Raw genomic sequence first — 24,207 nt, 5'->3', positions numbered from 1 at the left:
CTATGCTCCGGCCTTTTATTTCTGGTCGGTGTCGCCGGCAGATGGTCCACAGGTGGTCCACAGAGTACTTTTTAGTTTTTACATATGAGATGGTCTGTGGCATAGATTATCTACTATATTGGTCTGTGGTCTCCGTCCGGCTTCTTTCGTGCTTCCAAACGTAGTGATTATATTCTCTTTGGTGCTTCCTTCTGTGTTGTGAGGGACTGAGGTTATTTTGTTGTAAATTATGAAAATAAATAGAACAAGAAAGGAAAATACATGAACAGCATAAATATTTGCAACGAAAATTGCGCAAAAAAGTTATCTCAAGTGAGTATAATTACTGCGTCATTTGTTTTCAATTATTGGCAGTAACTTGTGCAATCAAATTATTATAGTTTATTTTTACTGTATAATCGGGTTAAAAACCCTTAGAATAACTTAAAAACCAAATATTCGTACCTGAATATACGTTAAAAAGTCAAAACAATCCCGTGAAAAATGATATAGGTATTCGTTACCTACACGATTTTTTTTAGTGTCACGTTTTTTTTGAGTGAAACAACTAAAAACTGAAGCAAGAGTCAGGACAGATTTTTCTATCGTTAGATAACCTAGCAGATGAATAATTTTAGAAAATTTCCAGTTCCAAACATCGATATAAAATATGATAAGATATAGTCAAGCGAACAAAATTTTTCATGGTTTAAATACCAAATAAATCAGCGCCACCTCTTACATACTAATGAACGACCCGTTTGAAATCCAGACGTCACTAAGGTTGCATTGGTGCACCAATGAGTCGGTGCCATTTTGTTTGTTCAATAACCCTGTCCATAGAATAATGGAGCTTTCTACCGGTTAAAGAATTTTCAAAATCAGTTCAGTAGTTCCAAAGATTATTTCCTCCAAACAAACTTACAGTACAGGCCAAAAATAATGTACATCAACCTTTAGAAATAGATAGCGGTTTGGTAGAGCAATGTCTCTCTCATTGAGACCGACAAAACATAGGTCTCATAGGTACGAGTATTAGTGACAGAGACAACGCTCTACAAAGCCAAAATCTCATTCTAAAGGTTGATGTATATTATTTTCTGCTGCGTACTGAATAAACTTTACCTCTTTATAATATTGGTATAGATAAATAATGAATCACATTAGATTGCACTGGGCTGTTGATTGCACAACTCAGGGCCGGCATGGTAAAGTGTAAATCATCCCTTAGTTTCCAAGTTTGTCTATAAGTAGCACCATAACTTATTTTATTTTATTTGTTATGGAACCTCCCACACAATTATACACTTAAAACACGTAATTTATGCCATTAAAACAGCGTCATCAATCGGTACTTTAGAAAAAACCGGCCAAGTGGGAGTCAGGCTCGCGCACAGGGTTCCGTACTACAGTCATAGTTTATCGACATTTTGCATGATAAATCAAAAACTATTATGCATAAAAATAAATGAAAATCTGTTTTAGAATGTACAGGTAAAGCCCTTTCATAATATGATACCCCACTTGGTATAGTAATCATACTTCATAAGTTGAAAATACTAATTATTTGTCCAAAACACTTTTTAATTTTTTTTTTGTGATGTGACCACAAATTTACTGTTTTCAGATTTTCCCCCTAATGTCTGCTATAAGACCTACCTACCTGCAAAATTTCATAATTCTAGGTCAAAGAAGTACCCTGTAGGTTTCTTGACAGACAACAAAGTGATCCTATAAGGGTTCCGTATTTCCTTTTGAGGTGCAGAACCCTAAAAAAGTGAGTGAATGTTGTGTTGCAGGCGTGAAGAATATAACAAGAAAACAATATGTATTCAAGAATTCAAAACTGGAAATGGACCAAGTTACAAAAACAGCTACTAACTTCTAGTCAAAGAAATTACGCCAATGGGATTCTCAAAAAGAAGGAAAACATACCAAAATGTCTGAATCCTGGTAAAGTATACCACGGATTCATGTGCACTGAAGTTGAGTCAATCAAAGAGTATAATATGACGGCATATTTACTTACTCACGAAAAAACTAAGACCGAGTACTTACATTTAGAAAGGGACGATTCCAACAATGTGTTTTCCGTTGGCTTCCGGACAACGCCACAAGATTCCATGGGAACACCACACATTTTGGAGCACACAGTTTTGTGTGGTTCAGAAAATTATCCAGTTAGGGATCCGTTCTTTAAAATGTTGAACCGCTCTCTGGCTACTTTTATGAATGCTTTAACCGGTCCCGATTATACCTTTTACCCGTTTTCTTCACAAAATGAAGTTGATTATAGAAACCTACAAAGGGTTTACTTGGATGCAGTGTTCAAACCCAATTTGTCCAGATTAGATTTTCTACAAGAAGGCTGGAGGTTGGAACATACCAAATTGGAGGATAAAAACTCAGATTTAGTATTCAAAGGTGTGGTGTACAATGAAATGAAAGGAGCATTTTCAGAAACGAGTTCGCTGTTTGGTCAAAAGTTCATAAACACAATTTTACCTAAAGGTACATACGGTTATGTCTCAGGCGGTGACCCCTTATGCATTCCAGAACTCACACATGAGCATTTAAAAAACTTCCATGCGACATATTACCACCCGAGCAATGCTAGAGTTTATTCATATGGCAACTTTCCCCTCGAACAAAACCTCAAGTTCTTAAATGATACATATTTGAGTAAATACGAGTTTTTAGACCCTAAAAATACAGTAGTTGTTCCTCAAGAAAGATGGAAGCTAGTCAAAAAAGCAACCATACCTTGTAGAGTTGATCAGTACGGTGGTACAGTTGACAAACAGAACCAGATTGCTATAGGCTATGTCTTATCGGATATAACTAATATATATGAAACATTCATGCTAACAGCTTTGGCAGAACTTATGATAATCGGTCCAAACTCGGCATTTTACAAAAGTCTTATCGAAAAGAATATATCTGGTGGTTACAATTCTTTGACTGGTTACGATAACCAAATTAGAGATACTCTTTTTGTCGTTGGACTCAGAGATGTCGAAGAAACTAAATTCGAAATTATCGAAAGGTTAGCAAATCAGACTATCGAGGATATATTTTCTAAAGGTTTTGAGAAAAATCATATCGAAAGTGTCTTGCACGGTTTTGAGCTGTCTATTAAACATCAAAATCCGAAATTTGGTTTGAATTTGCTTTTCAATTTGATGCCTTTGTGGAATCACAATGGACCGATATTAGATGCGTTACGAGTTAACGAGTTACTAGATAAGTTGAAGACTAATCTTATGAAACCGCAGTATGTGAAAGATGTCATAGAAAAGTACTTTATTCTAAATAACCATAAACTGGTAATGACAATGGTACCCGATCCAAAATTCGATGATATATTCAATGATGCAGAAGCAAAATTACTTAAATTAAAAATCAAAGAGTTAAATCCTAAACAGAAAGAAGAAATATTCGCTGAGGGACTTCAACTTTCTAAAGTCCAAAAAGAAGTACAAAACCTAGATGTACTGCCTTGTTTGAAAATTGAAGATATTACACTAAACAAAACTGCTCCTCCGCTAAAACATACCATATCTGGCACAATACCTTTACAACTATGTGAAGCGAATACGAATGGCGTAACATATTTCAAAGGAGTTTTAGGAACAGATTGCTTGATCGACCAACACAGACAGTTGTTACCATTCTTTAACTATATTCTAGATAAATTTGACACAAAAACCTACAATTACAGAGATTTTGACAAATACATCAGCAAATCGACCTCAGGAATTTCCGTTATAACTCACATAACAGAACATATAGGTCAGAAAGATCAATTCGAGCAGGGGATTTTAGTGAGCAGTCATTGCCTGGATGAGAATTTACCCAAAATGCTCGACATTTGGACAGAATTATTTAATAGACCAGACTTTTCGAATAGCACAAGAATGACAATGCTATTTAATAACTATTGTTCTTCTCTCACTAGTGGGATAATAGATAGTGGACATACTTACGCAATGCAAGCTGCTAGATCCCTCGTCTCATCAGTGGATGAATGTAAAGAGAATTTATTGGGTATTAAACATATAATGAACATGCAGGAGATCCACAATAAATACAAAATAGAGGACATACAATCAATAGTTGACAATATCGCCAAAAAAGTTCTAAAAGGCAACAATTTGAGAGGTGCATTCCACTACTCGAACACGAATCAAAATGTGCACGAATCTGTTGATAAATTTTGTTTGAATTTATGCGATAACGATGGGCAAGACGTGAATAGAATAAATTGGGTTGACAGCAAAAGTCCAGAGAAAGACAGTAAAGGTTTACACATAACTATGAATATTCCGGTGAATTTTTGCGCGAAAGTCATCCCAACCGTACCGTATACGGATCCGGATTACCCCAAATTGCGTGTGCTGTCCCGTTTTATAACCTCCAAATACCTTCACCCGATAGTTAGGGAGCAAAACGGGGCATACGGTGGGGGGGCTCTGTTGACGATCGACGGCATTTTCAACTACTATTCATACAGAGATCCGAATACCCGCAAAACTATGGATGTTTTCGATGAGACGACGGATTGGATGTCGAATAATAAAGATTTAGTGGACGACCAGAACTTATTTGAAGCCAAACTATCCATTTTACAACAGATGGATCAGCCGATCGCAGAACATATGAAAGGAGTTGATATGTTTTTGTATGGATTATCTTACGATATTTGGCAAATGCAACGCGAGCGGGTCTTGGCCGTTAAAAAGGAGGATTTGATCGAAGTTTGTGACAAATATTTGAAGAGGGAGATTTGGTCGGGCAAATGCGTGATAGGGGACGGGGCTTCCCAGCAGATTATGAAGGAAAATGAATCTTGGGAAAAAATCTGTGGACCACAGGAGTGAATATTGAAATGGGACGAAACTTTTTAATAGCGTACTTATACTTTTAGTAGCTTACGTAAAGCAGCTTTAAAGATTCTTATAGCTTTAGGGTAGTTATATTTGTTATTAGGGCCTGTTTCACAACCGCCAGGTAACCTTTATTTAACTAATTTGACATTTTGACAGATTCCCGGTCAAGTGCGAGTCGGGCTCGCACACGATGGGTTCCGTACCATTGTACAAGATGTACCTAACAATAATATGTAGAGCACTGCAAGTTGATAACAGCCAGCGCCATCTATATTGATTTAGTAAATTTTTTTTCGTTTTGTCGGTCTACAAAAGCGCATCTCTTTCTAAAGATCGATGTACATTATTTTCTGCCGCGTACTGTACCTACATTGCATTAACGTTTGTAATTAACTTATTCCAAAGTATAAAAATATTGAGACTGTTAATAAATATTCTATAATATTTAGATTTTGTTTTATTATATTATAGTCCGAGCAAAACTATATCCACGGAGGAAGTTGGTATAGGGCTCTCTCTGTTACGCAATCCCATACAAATGACAAAGATAAAAAACTCTGTGGGCGTTAACCATTTTGATACACCAAACGAAACTATGTTTTCGAACGTTAAACATTTTTGAATAAATGAATTTCGAATGTTTTTTGAAAACAGGTTTTTGATTGGTTGGCCACTCAAAATGGTTAACGCGTTAACTCAATCACAACAATTGAGATTGTAATAATGATTGATGCAGGTTTTACGAAATCGCCCTACAGGGCCTTTATTTCTTTGACTTTTCAGATATAAATGGCACTGCCAACCAGTTTTGAAGAATCTGCAGAATATTTCGAAGAATTCTACAATTTCTTACACAAATATGAATATCTATTTAATTTCCCCAACACAGATCTGTTGGTTAACCAAGCTCTTAATAAAATCGAACTTGACTGTGAAGCAATAGATATATTCAGTGATAATTTTGATATTCGTAAAACAAATTTTGAATATTTGACAGACTTCTTTGAAAATTTAGATAAATTAACAGTAAAATATGAGGAGTTCGAGGAAAATGAGAATTTAGAGTTCATGATGGACGTTCCTTTAAGTGCTAAGAAGAAACATGAAATCGCATACTTGGCCAAAGAAATTGAAAACGTTTGTAAAACTATTGAATGTGATACGATTGTCGATTTTGGATCTGGATTGGTATGTTTCTCTTATGTTCCGTACCTCAAAAAGAAAAAAAGAACCCTTAGGTATAGGATCACTTCGTTGTTTTCCTTTTGAGGTACGGAACCCTAAAAATGAATAAAAATCTGTTTTAGAATGTACAGGTAAAGCCCTTTCAAATTATACCCCACTTGGGATAGTTATCCTACTTTGAAAATTGATAAGTAATACTAATTATTAGTTCGTGAATATTTTTTTTGTGATGTTACCACAAATTCACGGTTTTTGGATTTATTCCTTTACTTGTACTATAAGACCTACCTACCTGCCAAATTTCATGATTCTAGGTCAACGGGAAGTACCCTGTAGGTTTTCTTGACACACACGACAGACGGACGTAGGTAGGTACAACAAAGTGATCCAACAAAGGTTCCATTCTTTTTTCTTTTGAGGTACGGATTACGAAACCGTAAAAATCTGTAAAAATGCTTATCTCATCAATAATGACAAGATATGCCAAAGCGAACAAAATTTTTCACTTTCGTTTAAAATCCAGACTGGGGTTGCATTGGTGCATAAGCACCAATGAGTCGGTGCCATTTTGTTTGTTCAATAACCCTGTCCATACGATATGAAGTAATATATAAGCCAATGCTTATCTCTATTATTTTTGATTTCCAGGGATATCTAGACGAGCAATTGTTTAAAACTACAGATTTTAACGTTCTCGGATTGGAATGTGACGAAACAAATTACGTTGGCGCCAAAAAACGACAGAGAAAATATCACATTCAATCTATTCAACGTGTGAAATATATAAAACACACAATAAATACAGAGTCTTATACAAATATAAAGGAATTTGTGGACGATAAATTCCCAAATTGTGAACGTTTTTGTATAACAGGTCTGCATGCTTGCGCCGATTTGACAGTCGACGCCATTAATATTTTTTTGAAAATGGAACAGGCCCGCGCTCTTGTCATAATGCCGTGTTGCTATCACAGAATAATCGCAGAAAATCGTGGTAATTGCAGATTTAAAAAATTTCCGCTGAGTAAAGCGCTAAAGGAAGTTTGTGAAAAAAATAATGGTTTTAAATTTTTAACTGTACCCTTTTTGAGATTAGCTACACAACCTCCTAATGTGAAAAATGAGAAGATGGAAGATCTAGTCTTTAATCTATTAGCGAGGGCTGTTTTACAAGTTTATGCAAGTAAACGTAAGTTATTGTTTTGAAGTCTTAAAAAAAAGTTCTTTCGTTAATTTAAAAAATAATTTGGATTCCGTACCTCAAAAGGAAAAGCGGAACCCTTGGATCACTTTGTTGTCTGTCAAGAAATCTACAGGGTCCCGTTGACCTAGAATCATGAAAATATGGCAGGTAGGTAGGTCTTATAGCAGACATTGAGAAATATCCGAAAACCGTGAATTTGTGGTTACATCACAAAAAAATAATTAAAATGTGTTCATGTACCTACCTACCAATTAGTATTTGACCTTTTAAAATAAGACTAATATACCCAGTTGGGTATTTTTTGAGTTTTTTGATTTATCGAAAATGTCGAAAAAATACGATTGTAGTACGGAACCCTTGGTGCGCGAGTCTGATTCGCACTTGGCCGGTTTTTATAAGTAAAAAATAAAAATCGGTTGAGGCGGACACGTAGACGGAGGGTTCCGTACCATCGTAAAAAAAAAACTTTAATTGTCATGCCAATCATTTTGAATTTTGTTATAGAAATACACATCCTGTCAAAATTTCAACTCTCTACCTACCTATTACAGACAGACAGACGACGGCGGAGGCTTAGTAATAGGGTCCTGTTGGTACCCTCGGGTATGGAACCCTAAAAAAGAAGAGAGAGAAGAAGAAGAATGTTAATTTAATATTTTTTTAGATAACTGCAAATTAAGAAGAACCAAACGAAAAGCGGTTCGTTTAAAAACATTGGAAAACAATTTCGAAGCTTACGTAGCAAATGCTGCTAAAGGTTTTAAGTTAATACGTAACCAAAATGAAGAAAAAATTTGTGCTACAAAGGATTTCGAAGAAAAAATCGATAATGAAGAACTCTTCTCCATTTGGCGCCAAATCACTCGAGTGACGTTTAAAAAGGCGGCCATCTTTGTTTTACTACAAAATTGTATGCAGCCAGTATTCGAAAATTTCGTTTTGTACGACCGTTTGGTTTATTTGCATGAAAACGGGATAGAAAATTGTAGGTTTAAGAAAATTGTGAACGAGACAATATCGCCGCGGTGCCTAGCCTTAGTGGCGTGTAAAGTTTCGAGTTTGTAATAAAATACATCAAAATGTAATAAGAATTTATTTATTATTTACAACATTAATTTAATACATACTTTCATTATATCTCCTCCTAATATTTTATAATGTTAATACTTAACACGTAAATAAGTAGGTCCTACCATCCTATGGTCATGATATAAAAATAAATACCACTATAAGTCCCGCAAATTGCTATTGCGTTGGAACCATGTCACATTAACATCGAAATGACGTCATTTTGACGTCAGCCGAAACAAAAAGCAGCAGGGTACTGGTTGCTCGAAACTTCAGTCCAGTGTTGACGTTACTAAAATGGCGGCCACGCCCATTAGCAATTTGCGGGACTTATCTTCAATTGGAAGGTATGTACCTTCAATTTTAAGCTGGCATCTAGCATACTCTAACTCTATTAAGTAACTAAATAATTATTATTAAGGAAAGTGACATAGGCAACTTTTTATCCCAGAAAATGAAAGAGTTCCCACGGGATTTTCGAAAAACCAAATTCCACGCGGACGAAGTCGCGGGCATCAGCTAGTTTCCTTATAATTTTAGTTAAATTTTAATATCATTTAATTGTACATTTTGGTCTAAGATTACATTCGCCTTATCATTGTTGTGACCTTTCGGACGGCCCGGTTTCCGTGTTCCTTCCATCAGTTTACTCTTCCATTCGTGAGTTTTATTTGATTCTTCATACAAAACCAATTCACCGGTCACTGGGTCTAACGGGTATACACCTTTAGGTGTCCGTTTCTTCTTCGCCATATCTACGCCGTGCCTCCGTTTCATATGCTTGTTATAATTCGGCCAATTCGTGAAATTTCTTTCGCAATAGTGGCATGAATAGGGTTTGATACCCGTGTGTTGACGAATGTGTTGATTTAGAATGCTTCTAAAGCGAAAGGCTTTGCTGCAGTAACTACATACGTATGGCAAAGCATCCGTGTGCACGATACTGTGGTTGAAAAGTTGCTTTCTCAAACGGAAGCAACGGCCACACTGGTCACATTCAAACGGCTTGACTCCATCGTGAATACCAACATGCATACGTAATTGTGATGGTGTTCGAAATCTAAATTTGCATATTTCGCACGGATACGGCCTAACGTCATCATGTAACATCATATGGCCGGCTAGATTCTGCTTGCTCAAGAATCGTTTACCGCATTTCTCGCAAGTGTGTTCGCGTTTTCTCTCCGTGTGTGTTAGCAAATGGTTTGTTAACGTCCCTTTATATTTGAATAGTTTGTGACATATGGGACAGTTTAAACTTTCCAATCTATCCTTAGCTATCGGTGGAAACTGTCTGGTTCTTAAATCTCTATTGTACGCATTGCTGTGGTTAGTCAACTCGTCTGATGTTTTAAAAGTTTGATTGCATCCCGTACAGTACAAACTTGAATCTACATGAAGGTTTTGATGTGATTTTGCATCCGTTATCTTTGAGAACCTCTTATGGCACTTGTAACACGATAATTTTAAGTATTTTCTATGTCTTTTCACGTGTGCAATAAAACTGTCCAGTTTTAACTTACGAATATTGCAGTCGGTACATCTGTAAGGGTTGCAGCATTCGTGATATTGTACCGAGTGAGCTTTTAACTCATCTATCGTTGGAAATAGGGTTTCACAATATGCACATTGCCAGCTATATTCCTTCCATGTTAATTTCAACTGGGATAAAGGTATGCCATCTAAATTGTTAGCTGCACTTTTCTTCTTTTTTTTCTCGTGACATTTTACTGGTTTTTTAGAATCGCGTGTGTGAGTGTCTTCGAGTTTAATATCGATGTCGTAGGACATGCACGGGTCTAGATCGTTATCTAAATCTGATGATGCTAATACTTCTTTCTTAATATTTTTGACTAAAACAATGTCTTCCAATACTTCTTGTGCCTTTTCTATGTATAATATTAAGTCAAATGCTTTATCGAGGGACGCTTTACATTGATAGCAGACTGTGCTAGGCAAGGAATCCTCAATAAATTCAATATTAATGTTGATTCTTTTCAATTTTGTGACTACATCATATCGTATCGCATCTTCGCTTAGTAAATTTACAAGTTTCGTCGATGACTTCAGTTCAGCGCACAGCCTGCAGTACGCATTCTCTAATACACTCATATTTTTAATTGATTATTTGCGTTTTATTTTAAGTTTTTATTGTGAAATTAAATTATTTTGCACAAATTTTTCACAACTTGCACAACTTGTGAATTTTTATACATATTATGTCAAAACACAGACAAATAAGTCCAAGATCACTAACCTCTATGAAATATTTTTGTCTATGGATTTTAAGCTTTCCAACTCGTAACTTTACATCCCTTTTTTTTATAAGATCCTTATGGAAGGCATGGAACAAAAAGAAAAGGAAAGAAATATATAATTAAGACATTCAAATGAATCTTTAAAGATTAAATTGAAGAAAAAACTATTTTATGAAACGAAACGAAAGAACAGGCTAATGCCTTTATATAATACAACACAAGAATCAAAATCAACAACTTCAGGCTGTATGGTCCATGGACCTTTGCCTTTCCTGAAGAGGATAATAAATTGCTCATAAATTGAATAATACTAAAAAAATCTAGGTAGACCCAGAATCATCACGTTCTACTGATTGAGTAGGACCTGCCTAGATTTCATATATAAATTTATAAATACTTACTAATAAAAAGAAATAGCCTAAATATATTTAGAGAACTAGTTGCATAGGCAAAGTGTTTAGAATGCAGTTTTTATGAGGTCACAGGTTCAAAGTCAAACTCAGACTAAATGTATAATAATTAGTATTATTTTATTTTACAGGTTTTAATTAAGTTATAACATAATAGTAGTTTTCTAAATACATTAAAACAGAGAGTAAAATTATACAAGCATTAAATATAATTAATATGGCAAAATTTATTTCCTAAAAGAAATTAATTGTGCGACTTTATTTAAGTAACTAATAATGTACAGTAGGCGGCAAGAAATATTGAACATCAACCTTAAGAAAGAGATTTCGGGTTCGTAGAGCGTTATGTCACGTCACGTTTTGTCGGTCTCAACGACAGAGACAACACTATTAAACCGCTATCGCTCTTTCTAAAGGTCGATGTACAATATTTCCTGCCAGGTTCTGTAGCATATTCGTCATCATCAATTTACAACAAATCACACTTGCGTTTTTGGATTTTAAAAAATAGAAATAAATATTTTCAGTTTCAAGAATATTCGAAAATAATACTCAACATGGCTGTATAAAATATAACTACCTAAAGTTTATTTTTAAATTAAATTTATTAATCTACTTTTAATAATTTTATTATGTAAGTTATTAAGGCTTTGTACTTAGTTAATATTATTGTAATTATTGTGATGAAATAGGTATAGTGCATTCGAAATAAACTGGCGTGTTTCCAAATGAGTCCGTCATTAACAATAACAATAGGATTAAGTCGTGGCGGGTGAATTCAAAAGTATCTACACTATAAGCTCCTTTAAAAATGAATGGGCTCTATGTGTGTTTAGTTTATTACTCCTATTGTTTACGTGGCAGGTTGAATGTAATCCTATTGTTATTACTAATAACGGTATCAAGTGGAATCACGCCCGTTTATTGTGAATGCACTATACACCTATTGTTCGTTCATCGTAACTTGATGCGTGAGTAATATGTTGGCACTATTGTAAATCAAACAATAATGAACCCTAAGTTATAAGGATTAAAAAAATAAAGCAATGGTACCAACATATTAATCACGCATCAAGTTACGATAAACGTACAATACTGCTTAATAGGTACTTATGGCAAAATTTTAATAAATAAAAAATTATGTGACATTTTGTTTGTAAAATATGAATAAAGTCGGGCATAGATAAGTAAGTAGGTATAGTTTGCATTTGCAAGACTAGGATATTTTTATCCCGGAAAATGAGTTTTCACTGGTATTTTAAAACCTAAACCCATGCGGACGAATTCGCATCAGCTATTTATTTAGAATAGTTAATTTGCAAATTAGAGCAGAGTTGCAAAGTGGACTTTGCAACTCTTTCAAGCGAAAAGATTATTTGCAAATTAGAGTATAGTTAAGTAGTGTCAATTAGAGTGGGCTTTGCAACTCAACTCTAATTTGAAAATCAGTACCCTTATCATAAGTGCGAAAGTGTGTTTGTTCGTTGGTTTATCCTTCAATCACGTCGCAACGGTGCAACGGTTTGGCGTGATTTTTTGCATGGGTGGAGAGTGGAGTAACCTGGAGAGTGATAGGCTACTTTTTATTCCGGAAAATCAAAGAGTTCCTACAAGATTTTCAAAAACCTAAATCCACGCTTACGAAGTCGCGGGCATTACTACTTAATAATATTATGCTATTAGTTCAGTATCTTCTTTCTTAATAACTTTCTTCTTCCCCCGTTTCCCCGGTATCATAATCTTTGTCTTCCACTCCTCGGTTTTAGCGTCACTGTATTGTACCAGTTCTCCAGTTTGGGGGTTAAAAGGGAATACACCTTCGGGATTTTTTACTAATATCATAAATCTGTAAGTGAGTCTGTCTTGCATAAGTCTGTCTGTCTGTTACCTATTCATGGTTAAACTGTTTAACTCATCTTGACGAAATTTTGCATACTGGGGATGGACATAAGAAACCTGGATCGCTAACGAAATCGCAGGCAAAAGCTATTTACGTAAATTTCTTTATAAATTAGAGTTGAGTTGCAAAGTCCACTTTGCAACTGAACTCTTCGAAGCGAAAAATTTCTTTGCAAATTAGAGTTCAGTTGCAAGTGGGTTTTGCAAGTCAACTTTAATTTGCAAAAGTATGTTTGTACATACAAGTTGCAAAATCTACTTAATAATATTATGCTATTAGTACTATACAGTATCTTCTCTTTTGATAACTTTCTTCTTCCCCCGTTTCCCCGGTATCATAATCTTAGTCTTCCACTCCTCGGTTCCAGCGTCACTGTATTGCACCAGTTCTCCAGTTTGGGGGTTGATAGGAAACACGCCTTCGGGTGTGATCTTCTTCTTGGAAGTGTCCAGCCCGTGCCTCCTCTTCATGTGCTTATTGTAGTTGGACCAATTCGTGAACTCCATGCCACAAGTTTGACAGGAGTACGGTTTCGCTCCTGAGAATGATTAATTGATTTTTTTAATTTGTACAACCCGACGTTAATATCTGAGAACCAGGTCGAAGATGATTTATTCAAAATAGGTAATGAATTACTCTTTTCGATTGTCAGTTGTTGGATTTGTAAGATATAGTGGTGATAATTATTACGCAAACTTAAAACTAAAGTTACGGGGGGTCCAAACGCGTCCAACGTCGTCGTTCGTTCCAAACGTCGATTTCGTAAAACCTGCATCAATCATTATTACAATCTCAATTGTTGTGATTGGCTGAATTTGTGATATTCTTGTTGCAACAATGAACTGTATGCCAATAATGAGCGAGCGTCAACCAATCAGAGGTGATTGCGATCGTGATATTGTAGCTGTCATTCTACCGCAATCGAGCAGCGGGCTTAATGACGTTATGCAACGTGCTTACGTTGGCAGCGGTACTGGCAACGGTACTGGTAGGGTTTATACTATACTCTTTGGGTACTGGATAGGCGATAATGGGCCAGCTGCGGGGAAGCGCATTTCAGCGAGGTGCTCAGATATTTCCGACGGGTTGTACAATAGGCGTATTTGTCAGCATGTAAAATATAGGTTCTATATTGATGGCATCGCGTATTGAATAAGAATTTTGGAAACTCTTCTAAGCGAAAACTTTCTTTGTAAATTAGAGTTCAGTTGCAAGTGGATTTTACAACTCAACTCTAATTTGAAAATAAACTTATATAAACAAACAAATAGTTTTTGCCCACCGTTTATATATTTTTATCACCTTGTGTCTCTTTGTCTGTCTGACGTATCGGTCAACAAAACCTATAGGGTACTTCCCGTTGACCTAGAAGACAGGCAGAGAGACAAGGAATAGACATAAATACCTGTGTGTTGCCTCTCGTGGTTCTTCAGAATCTGCTTGAACCTGAAGGCCTTGCTGCAATACTGACAGACATGCGGCATGGAGTCAGTGTGAATGATCTTGTGCGCGTTCAGCTGGTACCGCAGTCTAAAGCACCGTCCACACTGCTCGCACGAGAACGGCTTTATCCCGGAGTGCATCTCCACGTGGCGTCTCAGCATGTTGGGGAACAGGAACGACTTGTTGCATATCCTGCATATGTGGGGCCGTACTTTGTCGTGGGCCATGATGTGAGAGGTTAGCGTGCCTTTGTTGTAGAACATTTTCCCACATCTGTAATAATCAGAATCATAATAATTATGATTATGACAAATTAAGAAGTAGAAAGACTATATATTATTGTTAAAATTCACGATATATTACAACTCTCTCTTTGATTTTCCGGGATAAAATGTAGCCTACGTCACTCTCCAGGTCTTTAACTATATCCATGCAAAAAATCACGTCAATCCGTTGCTCCGTTGCGGCGTGATTGAAAGACAAACCAACAGACCAATAAACCAACAGACACACACATTCGCATTTGTAATATGGGTAGTGATAAAATTACAAAATATTTACCTATCACATGTGTAATTCTTCTTTCTATCATTTGTATGTATCTTCATATGGTCACGCAAACTGTTAGGGTTCTTATACACCTTTTTACATAAACCACAAGTTAAATCCTCTATAGTCAATGGTGTGCCACGTTTCCTCCGAGGTTTCCTCTTGGGCTTGGCGGAATTGTACTCGCCGAGGTGTTTTTGTAGGGATTCATTGTTTTTGAGGATCTCTCCGCATTTTGTGCAGGATACTTGACTCTTTTGGAAATGCTGTTCAATGTGGAAGGGTAGAGACGCTTCGCTTATGTTTTCGTCGCAGTAGTGGCATCGCTTTCTGAAAAAAAGTACATATCTAAATATATAAAATAACAACTAAATTCGATCACAGGTGGCAAAAGACCTGAAGCACTGGCGAGAGTTGGAGGAGGCCTTTGCCGCGAGGCACTCAGAGCTAAGAGACTTATTGTGATGCAAACAACTGTACTATAATTTTTAAAAAAATTGTAGTTACTCTGAAATTAAGGGTTTTTATTATTTTTATTTTATAAATTTGATCATTTCACTAAACGAATCTAGTGATATGATAAAATACTGAGCATAGTTTAGTGAAATGTAACAATGGACCAACAGACTGACTTTCTTCTTCACAAAAATAAAGAAAAAAAATACCTGAGCTTTTTTCTATGAATCTTGACGTGTTTGATGAATGGCTCAAAGTCATTATTTCCGAGATTATTGCAATCAATACAAACAAATGCACTACATTTACCATGCGTCAACTTTGAATGTAACCTCAACGTTACTACATCCAGGAATTCTATATCACAGTGCGAACATATCCACGGATACTCCTTCCATAGAGATATAGACTTTTTCTTATTATTAACTTCCTTAGCGTATAAAGTTACTTCAGGATAAGAGTTGCACAATGCAGCATCTAATATATCCTGTACGTTCAAAGTTTGATCATAAATTTGACTCTCTTGGCTGTCATTTTCATCTTTTGGTTCATTTTTTACTAGTAAATCCTTGTTTAACTCAATTTTGTCTAAAGGTACCTCTAGTTTTATTATATCTGAACCCGCGTCGGTGTTAGAGGGCTCATCGAAACCGACTGGTCTATCATCGTCAGAAACACAATCTTCATCTTCCAAAGGGTAAATGTTGTACAGAATAGTCTGAGCCCATTTCACTTTATCGAGAAAATCGTAAGCCTTATTCAAAGACTCGTAGCAAACGAAACATATCATGTTTGGAAGAATATTATCCTTATTTACATCAACGTAATTAGCGTTCAGAAAATTCAGTTTTTTGGAAATCTCCTCGTATCTAAACTCGTCGTTTAGTATGTCGAGCATTTTGCCAGAGCTTTTGGGTTCAGCACAGAACCTACAGTGCACATTTTTGGATTTTTCCATCGTGTTTTTAACTATTTGAGCTAAAACACTTAAACACTAAAAACAAAACATTTCCTGCAATCAGTTTTTATAACCTCTTCGAGATAGTCTGGTTTTATGTAATTGATAGACGATTACATTGCACTTCACTGATTTAATCTCACCACACAATTTGTTTTAATTAGTTCTAGACATTTTAGATTGATTTTAAAATTACTTTGTCGTAAAAAATTACATATACAAATAATCATAGACAATAGAGAACAAAGAGTATTATAATATACAGGGAATAGAGAATCTCATAGAGTAAAGAGTAGTCTGACATCCACAGATATAATTGGCGTTCGGATACTTTGACTTAAAACTTTACGTAAAAATTGTTCTCGTAACCTTACGACGTCACGTAACTTTACAACCTAACTTTACGATCGTTATAGTGCAATGGTTATTTATGAAAATCGTAGCTTTAAAATTCAAGTTTGATAAATTACTAAAGATCAAACTAAGAACTGTACTCTCTATTAGTTTGAAGTAACAGTCACGCACGGGAAGATACAGGATCACTTAGATAGACTTTACATACTTTCCAAGGCAAGGGGGGCAGGGCTGTATTGCCGTACCATTAAGCCAGTTATTATCCAAGAAAACCCCTGATCATCATCATCATGATCAACCCATCGCCGGCTCACTACAGAGCACGAGTCTGATCTCAGAATGAGAAGAGGTTTGGCCATAGTTTAATCATAGTTTTTGATTTATCGTGCAAAATGTAGAAAAAATACGACTGTAATACGGAACCCTCGGTGCGCGAGCTTGACTCGCACTTGACTGATTTTTTTGTGGTATCATATCAGTAATCATTACTATCACCTGTCTTCTTTTTGCCATCGTTCTGGTTACACCTGTATACCTAGTTAGTGAACTAGGTAACTACCTATACAGAGTGTCATCTTATGAATAGTTTTAATGAAACAAAAAAATACACTTTATAATGTTTTTTATTTCTAATTTCTAAATCTACAACAGCAATATGGAAGAACAACGAAATATCACAGACTAAAACAAAAGTTACTAACAATCTTATCTATCGTCTCTCTCTACATAGTATAAAATAAAGTCGCTTCCCGCTGTCTGTATGTATGAACGCGTAGATCTTTTGTTTAAAAGATCTACGCGTTCATACAACAACTACGCAACGGATTTTAATGCGGTTTTCACCAATAGATAGAGTGATTCAAGAGGAAGGTTTATAGGTATAGTTTAATATTGGTTTGTGTTAATTTGTTGACATATGACGATATTTGAACAAAATTTCGGAAGAAATCAAACTTCCATCGAAAATTAACAAATATTAATAATAAGTAGCGGACGTAACTTTGTGCTGACGTTGAGCACTCATACGTCATTTTGGAGTTCCAAGCCGCGTTTCAAACGGCCGTGCACGCCTATCTGTCGCGGCTGTCAGCCGCAGCTTACGGACACGTCCGATAGTTTGTTTCCGCCTTTATAAGTTAAAGTTTAGTTGAGTTTATTTGACACACATGAAACCCTTAATTTTAACTTCGATTAGACATACATTATTATTTTACGGCATCGATTACTTAGTTACATAATATCGCGAGCGCGAAATTTGTGATATATTTACAAAACCATAGTTACTTCGGCTATACTCACATGAATTCAGCCGGTTTTTGTTTAATACTAAATTACTTAATATACCTAAAATTAACTTAATCTTTCTTTGATATGAAATTGATAAAACTTACCTACGTAGATACAGACTAATTTTACCTACATAACTATTACCTATAGTATTTATCTTAAGTAGATGGAAATACCTACTTACTGTCCTGCCAAAAATGAACTAAAAAGTAAAAAATTCCCATTTGAAAATGGCGCTAGAATCCGCTAGATATATAGCCGCCATATGGGTTTTTTTTTAATTTACAGCCAGTTATCATTAACCAACGCAGAGTGAAGAAGAAGAAGATCTGTGAACCTAATGTTTTCAGGGTTCGTGTGAGCAGTATCGTGTAACCTGAGATACGAGAGTGACGTGTTCATGGAGCTAGTAAAATAACGACGGTTTGTGAAATATCTATGTTCCGCGACACGTCGAGATGGCACGCCCCGCACACCCGCATGTCACGCATTCCCCACATTAGGGTAGCGCGGGGGCTGTGCGGGTGTTCCCTCCCCGATTGCCATCTCGACCTGTCGCGTACTATAGTTAGGCAATGGTACTGATTCTGAGCACAACTAAATTTTAGAGCATTCGCGTCCTCTTCTTACTAATATAATATAAAAAGGACAGACATAGTTTGGCAGTTTTAAGTTTAATTTCGAGCTGTCAAACCTCGTGACTTTAGCTGCCAGTCGCAAGCGTATCGTTTAAATTTGTAGCATGACTATTTTAGAGTCTTTAAATCCTGTTCCGTCCTTTTTTAGCATTATTAAAAAGAAGAGGATGCAGTTAGGTACTCTAAATTTAGTTTAGCGAAAACAACAGAATCAGCGCCGTTTAACAAGACCGGAAGGTGGCCTTGGAAACAAGAAATCTAAAAAAGCTCTTTAAATCAGGGCTGCCAACACCTCTGTTACTACACGACTGCCAGAAAACGAGTATAATGTTTTTAGGGATCATCTATGTATGTGAATATCTTCACTCCATCATAACTTTTGAATGCCTGAACAGATTTGGATGTACCTACATATTACTTATTAGGGTTACAAAAGTAAAAGGTAGGGTAAAAAAGTTATTAGTAGGGTGCTATTAGTAGCATAATAGGTTAAAAAAGCTGTGATAGGCTAGCGGTTAGGACGTCCGCCTTCTAATCGGAGGTCGGGGGTTCGATCCCGGGCACGCACCTCTAACTTTTCGGAGTTATGTGAGTTTTAAGTAATTAATTATCACTTGCTTTAACGGTGAAGGAAAACGTCGTGAGGAAAACTGCATGACTGAGAGAGAGAGAGTTCTGCATAATGTTCTCAAAGGTGTGCGAAGTCTACCAATCCGCACATGGCCAAAACCCTTCTCACTCTGAGAGGAGACCCGTGCTCTGTAGTGAGCCGGCGATGGGTTGATCATGATGATGATGATTATTAGGGTAGGTAAACCATTTTTTTGAATCATCTACCTGTCGAATTTCATGATTCTAGGTCAACGGAAAGTACCCTATAGGTTTTCGTGACAGACACGACCGACAGACAGACAACAAAGTAATCCTATATACGGTTTCCATTTTTATTTTGATGTACGGAACTCTAACAATGACAATAGGTATTATTATAATTATGTATTTTAGTAGGTAGGTAAAGTGTCACCCCTAATAACAATGCAATTTTTTTGGTTAACATACTATTTTTGCGTGATTATCATTCTTACACTTTAGTCTTTACTAATAATTATGATAATATCTACAATTTACATAGCTAGTTTGTTTTTATATCAATAATCAAGTTATTTTTATAGTATTTTAAGGTAGGTATATTATGTACATCTATTAACTTAATCTACTTATTCTATTGGAAGACATATGTGATATTGTTTGTTGTGATGATTCTTGGTTGTTCTATAATTAGTTCTTATCTACTAAATAACTAAGTACTTAATAAGTATATTAATTCAGTAAAATATTTATATATTTTAGCTTTACATGTTAGGTTTGGTCTCTTGTAATATCATAAGCTGTACGTACTAACATAGTTCTTAAGCTTTTAAATATTGTGTACTTATTTACTAACACCACATGGGCCACGGCCTGAAATAAAGAAATTTATTTATTTATTTATTTATTTATTATTTATCTTGTCTTGTCTTGTCTTGCGCCGCCGCCATCCAGCGGCTTCCTGCGACTCGTCTGACGTCCGTCCACCTAGGGGGGGTCTTCCAACACTGCGTCTTCCGGTGCGACTTGCGAGGTCGCCATTCCAGCACCTTGGGACCCCAACGTCTATCGGTTGTACGAGATATGATGTCTCTGTGATCTTAATCTCACATCTTAATTAATTATTTTAATTCATCTACACATCTCAATCTTAATTAATTAATCTACACAATTATATTTTTATGATAGTGTTTTTATCTACACTTTAAGGAAATTTCTAAATAATTTTTGAATACGTATGTATCAATATAGTAAAAAAGCTGCATTGTAATATGCGCCTTTGAAAGTAGTTTCGATAACTGCAAAGTGTTGCTACTAGATGGCATTAGCAGTCGCTTCAGCACTGTGTGAACACACATATCTCCGTCACTGGCAGCGAGCTAACCGCGCGTGGCTTATAGCGGTCAGAGCGTCGGGTGCGATCCCAGGAGACGCAGGTTCGAATCCTGCCAGTTTCGCAATTTTTGATATGTATTTAAAAATATTTAGTAATCTACACAATTTCGAAAGATCCGGTATTATTCCTTATCTACATTAAAAAGGGAATCTTTTTGAAAATTTGTAGCTTTCTAGGGCTTGGGCTGGCCTGTCGACCTACAGAATGTTGATAGTCAGTCAGTCAGTTACCTAATGGTTACCCACTTCATTTACCTATAACTACTTGACCCGCCCCGGCTTCACTCGAGGGAAATTTTAGAAAATTCATTAGAGGGTGAAATTTCTAAACATCCACATAACTCGTAAGTGTTTATTCATTTTTAACTGAAAGACTAACTAGGTACTAACTTTAATGAAAAAAATTTAAAAATAACGAATTTTCATACAAACTTTTAAGCCCTATTTAACCCCCTAAGGGGTAGAATTTGCAAAAATACTTTAGCGGATGATCGATACCCTACTGTAAAAATTTCAAGTTTCTAAACGGCTGTGCGTTGATATATCAGTCAATCAGTCAGTCACCTTTTTCTTTTATATACTTAGATATAGATAGATTTGAATAAAGGAAACCATCTTTGACAATATTAATTAAAAAGACACCGATTCTGGTTATTTACTTATGCAATTATTGAAGGACCTTGTCAATTTAAATTAACAGTGCTATTGTATTTTAAACTTTATCTTGAAGTCAATAAGGTTAAAAAATTAAACACCGCTTGCTCTAACAAATGTGTTTGCGAAGAGCTTGGTATATATAGAGCAGACAAATCTTTAAAATAAGAATAAAAGGAAAACTGACTGACTATAAAAAAAAAATTTTTTTTTAAATATTTCTCTTTCCAATAGGTAAATAAAAGTGTAGATTATTGTTTTTCTTTTTCTTACGTTGTTCCTAACGTGTTGTCTGTTTTGAGCTCTTTCTTTGCACCATCCTCACTATTCAGGGTCTTGATAGGAGCTTTCTTGAGATAATAATGTTTATTTTATAATAGATAGTAATTCGGTTCCCAAATTCTTTTACACAAGGCTCGACTGTACGGGATTTAATGCTCTTTAAGAAACGAAAAGGCCAAGGTCTGCACCGCTGCACCCGTACATAATCCAAATTCGGCGGACACTTACGAAGCGATTTGCCTCCTCGTTTCTAATTCCAACTGCTAAGATATGGAACCCCCTTCTAGCATCAGTTTCCCGCTCCAATTTTAATATGGGTGTCTTCAATTCAAGAGTGAATAGGCATCTTCTAGGCAAGCGCGCTCCATTTTAGGTTGCATCATCACTTGCCCGCAGGTCTGATTGCAGTCAAGCGTAAGTCTGTAAATAAAAAAAAGGTCAGACCTCCAAATCGGTCACCCAACTTGACTGACATCCTTCAGACTGACTGACGCACATCCTTCAGCTTGCCTTGAGTTTCATCATCATCACCATCAGCCTGTGGACGTTCACTGTTGGAAATAGGCCTTCCCTAAAGAACGCCACCACACCCGGTCCTCAGCCTTCCTCATCCAATCACTTCCCGTCAGCCTCTTTATACGTCGGTCCATCGTGCTGGAGGGCGTCCCACACTACGCTTGCTTAAACGCGGTCTCCACTCAAGGACTTTCCGGCCTTGAGTTTAGTTTCGCTTAAATTTTTAATGCCAGTTCTATAGCTTGTTAGGTCTATAAACGTCCTAATGGCCGTAGTAAAATAAAATATTTAGAACTTCAATTGTCTCTATTGCTCATCGGAAGTGGTTTATTTCTTTGTGAGTAATAATTTATATTTTTATTTCTTACTAGCTGCCGGCGAACTTCGTTCCGCCTAACAGTCGATTCAAATTTTTTAAATTTTTCTCTCCGTAAGAACCATTCTCGTACTTCAAGGAATATTATAAAAAAGAATTAGCGAAATCGGTTCAGCTGTTCTCGAGATTTGCGATGACCAACACATTTGGTGATTCATTTTTATATTATAGACTAGCTTATGCTCGCGACTTCGTCCGCGTGGACTACAAAATTTCAAACCCCTATTTCACCCCCTTAGGAGTTGAATTTTCAAAAATCCTTTCTTAGCGGATGCCTACGTCATAATAGCTATCTGCATGCCGAATTTCAGCCCGATCCGTCCAGTAGTTTGTGCTGTGCGTTGATAGATCAGTCAGTCAGTCAGTCAGTCAGTCAGTCAGTCGGTCAATCAATCAGTCACCTTTTCCTTTTATATATATAGATATCGGAATGATGTCAGATTTTTTTTAATAAGATGTTTGTTAAAAAAATTAAATTAAGTAAATACCTAATGTTCATCAGAGAATATATTCCTTATTCCATACAGTTCACTCGTGTCCAGAATGCACAATGTACAAATGTAGGTATTTGTAAATACTTACTTATTACAAGTTTTGATTCAGTTTTTTGTTTCAAACGAGATGGATAGAAATTTTGCCCCAGGCTGAATTATGCCTATCACAAATTTAATTCCACGACTGCAAAACAACATGCGACTTTTTTTTCTTAAAATAGAAGATTTTTACTATTAAATGGCACATATATCATCTCTGTACATTCTGGGGCACGCGTCCGTACAATTTTTTTCCATGTTGAAGGTGTGTAGAAAGCCATAATTAGGTACTATGGTACATTGCTGTGTAACAGTCGCGGATTCACTAATTCATTGTCTAATAATAATTAATAGCCACCGAACTCATTTGACATTGGTTGGTTTTTCATTGCTGCTTCACTAAGCTATATTAAAATAATTTTCGTGAAAAACCTTCAATGAATCAGTACCCTTATTATAAATGCGAAAGTGTGTTTGTTTGTTGGTTTGTCCTTCAATCACGTTGCAACGGTGCAACGGATTGACGTGATTTTTTGCATGGGTATAGTCTATAGATACAGACGAGAGTGATAGGCTACTTTTTATCCCGAAAAATCAAAGAGTTCCCGCGGATTTTTTAAAAAACCTAATTCCACGCGGACGAAGTCGCGGGCATAAGCTAGTTAAAAATAAATGTCAAATGAGCTATGTGGCTATCATTCAGTGTTAGACACTGAGGTAGCGAATCAGTAGGCTGGTGACGTAGCCCTCCGTTTTTGCCCTAGGGGATTCCAACATCAATGGTTTTTGCTCTATTTGTCCCTTTCGGGTATACGCGTGTGTCAAAGCCACCTGATTCTTCGTCCGAGATTTTAGTCTATTTACATATTTACAAATAGATAAACGACAAACTATTTTTTTGGAAACATTTTTTTGTTTCTTTTTTTTTCTACACAACGACTACCGTCACAAATATTTTTAAATTGAAAAATTTAGGGAGCCAACAAAATTTTTGTCTTCGACCAAAAAAAGGGTTTTTTATTTATTTTACCCCCTTTTTTGGTTTTCGACAGTAATTGACTGGTAGGTAGGAAACGTTAAATCAAGAATAAATTAAAATAATTCCTCAATTGACTGGTAAGTTGAAATCATAGGAACGTAAAAATAAAAAAAATAAAAAATGAAAATGAAAATAATTTAATGCATTTAAAATTGAAGTAAAATTAAGTAGGTACATTAATTTTGTAATAGTTATTATAGGTATTAAATGTAAATACTTAGAAATAATTTTAGCGTGTCCCAAATA

General features: G+C 35.9%; 3 protein-coding genes across 3 annotated transcripts; 1 reads left to right on the top strand and 2 right to left on the bottom strand.

Annotated features, from left to right (window-relative positions):
* The first annotated feature begins 216 nt into the window (after window positions 1–216).
* Window positions 217–4,962, top strand: LOC117994705 (presequence protease, mitochondrial). Its single transcript, XM_069508070.1, has 2 exons — window positions 217–312; window positions 1,779–4,962. Exon 2 carries the CDS (start codon window positions 1,806–1,808, stop codon window positions 4,857–4,859), a length of 3,054 nt encoding a protein of 1,017 aa, XP_069364171.1. The 5' UTR covers window positions 217–312; window positions 1,779–1,805; the 3' UTR covers window positions 4,860–4,962.
* Window positions 4,963–8,346: 3,384 nt separating this feature from the next.
* LOC117994709 (zinc finger protein 70-like) lies at window positions 8,347–10,574 on the bottom strand. Its single transcript, XM_034982664.2, has one exon. It carries the CDS (start codon window positions 10,435–10,437, stop codon window positions 8,866–8,868), a length of 1,572 nt encoding a protein of 523 aa, XP_034838555.1. The 5' UTR covers window positions 10,438–10,574; the 3' UTR covers window positions 8,347–8,865.
* A 514-nt stretch (window positions 10,575–11,088) lies between these two features.
* LOC117994708 (gastrula zinc finger protein XlCGF26.1-like) lies at window positions 11,089–16,511 on the bottom strand. Its single transcript, XM_034982663.2, has 4 exons — window positions 15,551–16,511; window positions 14,898–15,215; window positions 14,299–14,609; window positions 11,089–13,431 (listed from the first exon to the last, which is right to left on the bottom strand). Exons 1-4 carry the CDS (start codon window positions 16,297–16,299, stop codon window positions 13,175–13,177), a joined length of 1,635 nt encoding a protein of 544 aa, XP_034838554.1. The 5' UTR covers window positions 16,300–16,511; the 3' UTR covers window positions 11,089–13,174.
* Window positions 16,512–24,207: the final 7,696 nt, after the last annotated feature.

Source organism: Maniola hyperantus, chromosome 27 (assembly GCF_902806685.2).
Source record: "Maniola hyperantus chromosome 27, iAphHyp1.2, whole genome shotgun sequence".
Taxonomy (NCBI): domain Eukaryota; kingdom Metazoa; phylum Arthropoda; class Insecta; order Lepidoptera; family Nymphalidae; genus Maniola; species Maniola hyperantus.
Note: the sequence above shows the minus strand (reverse complement) of the source record. Positions and strands in the feature narration are given on the sequence as shown.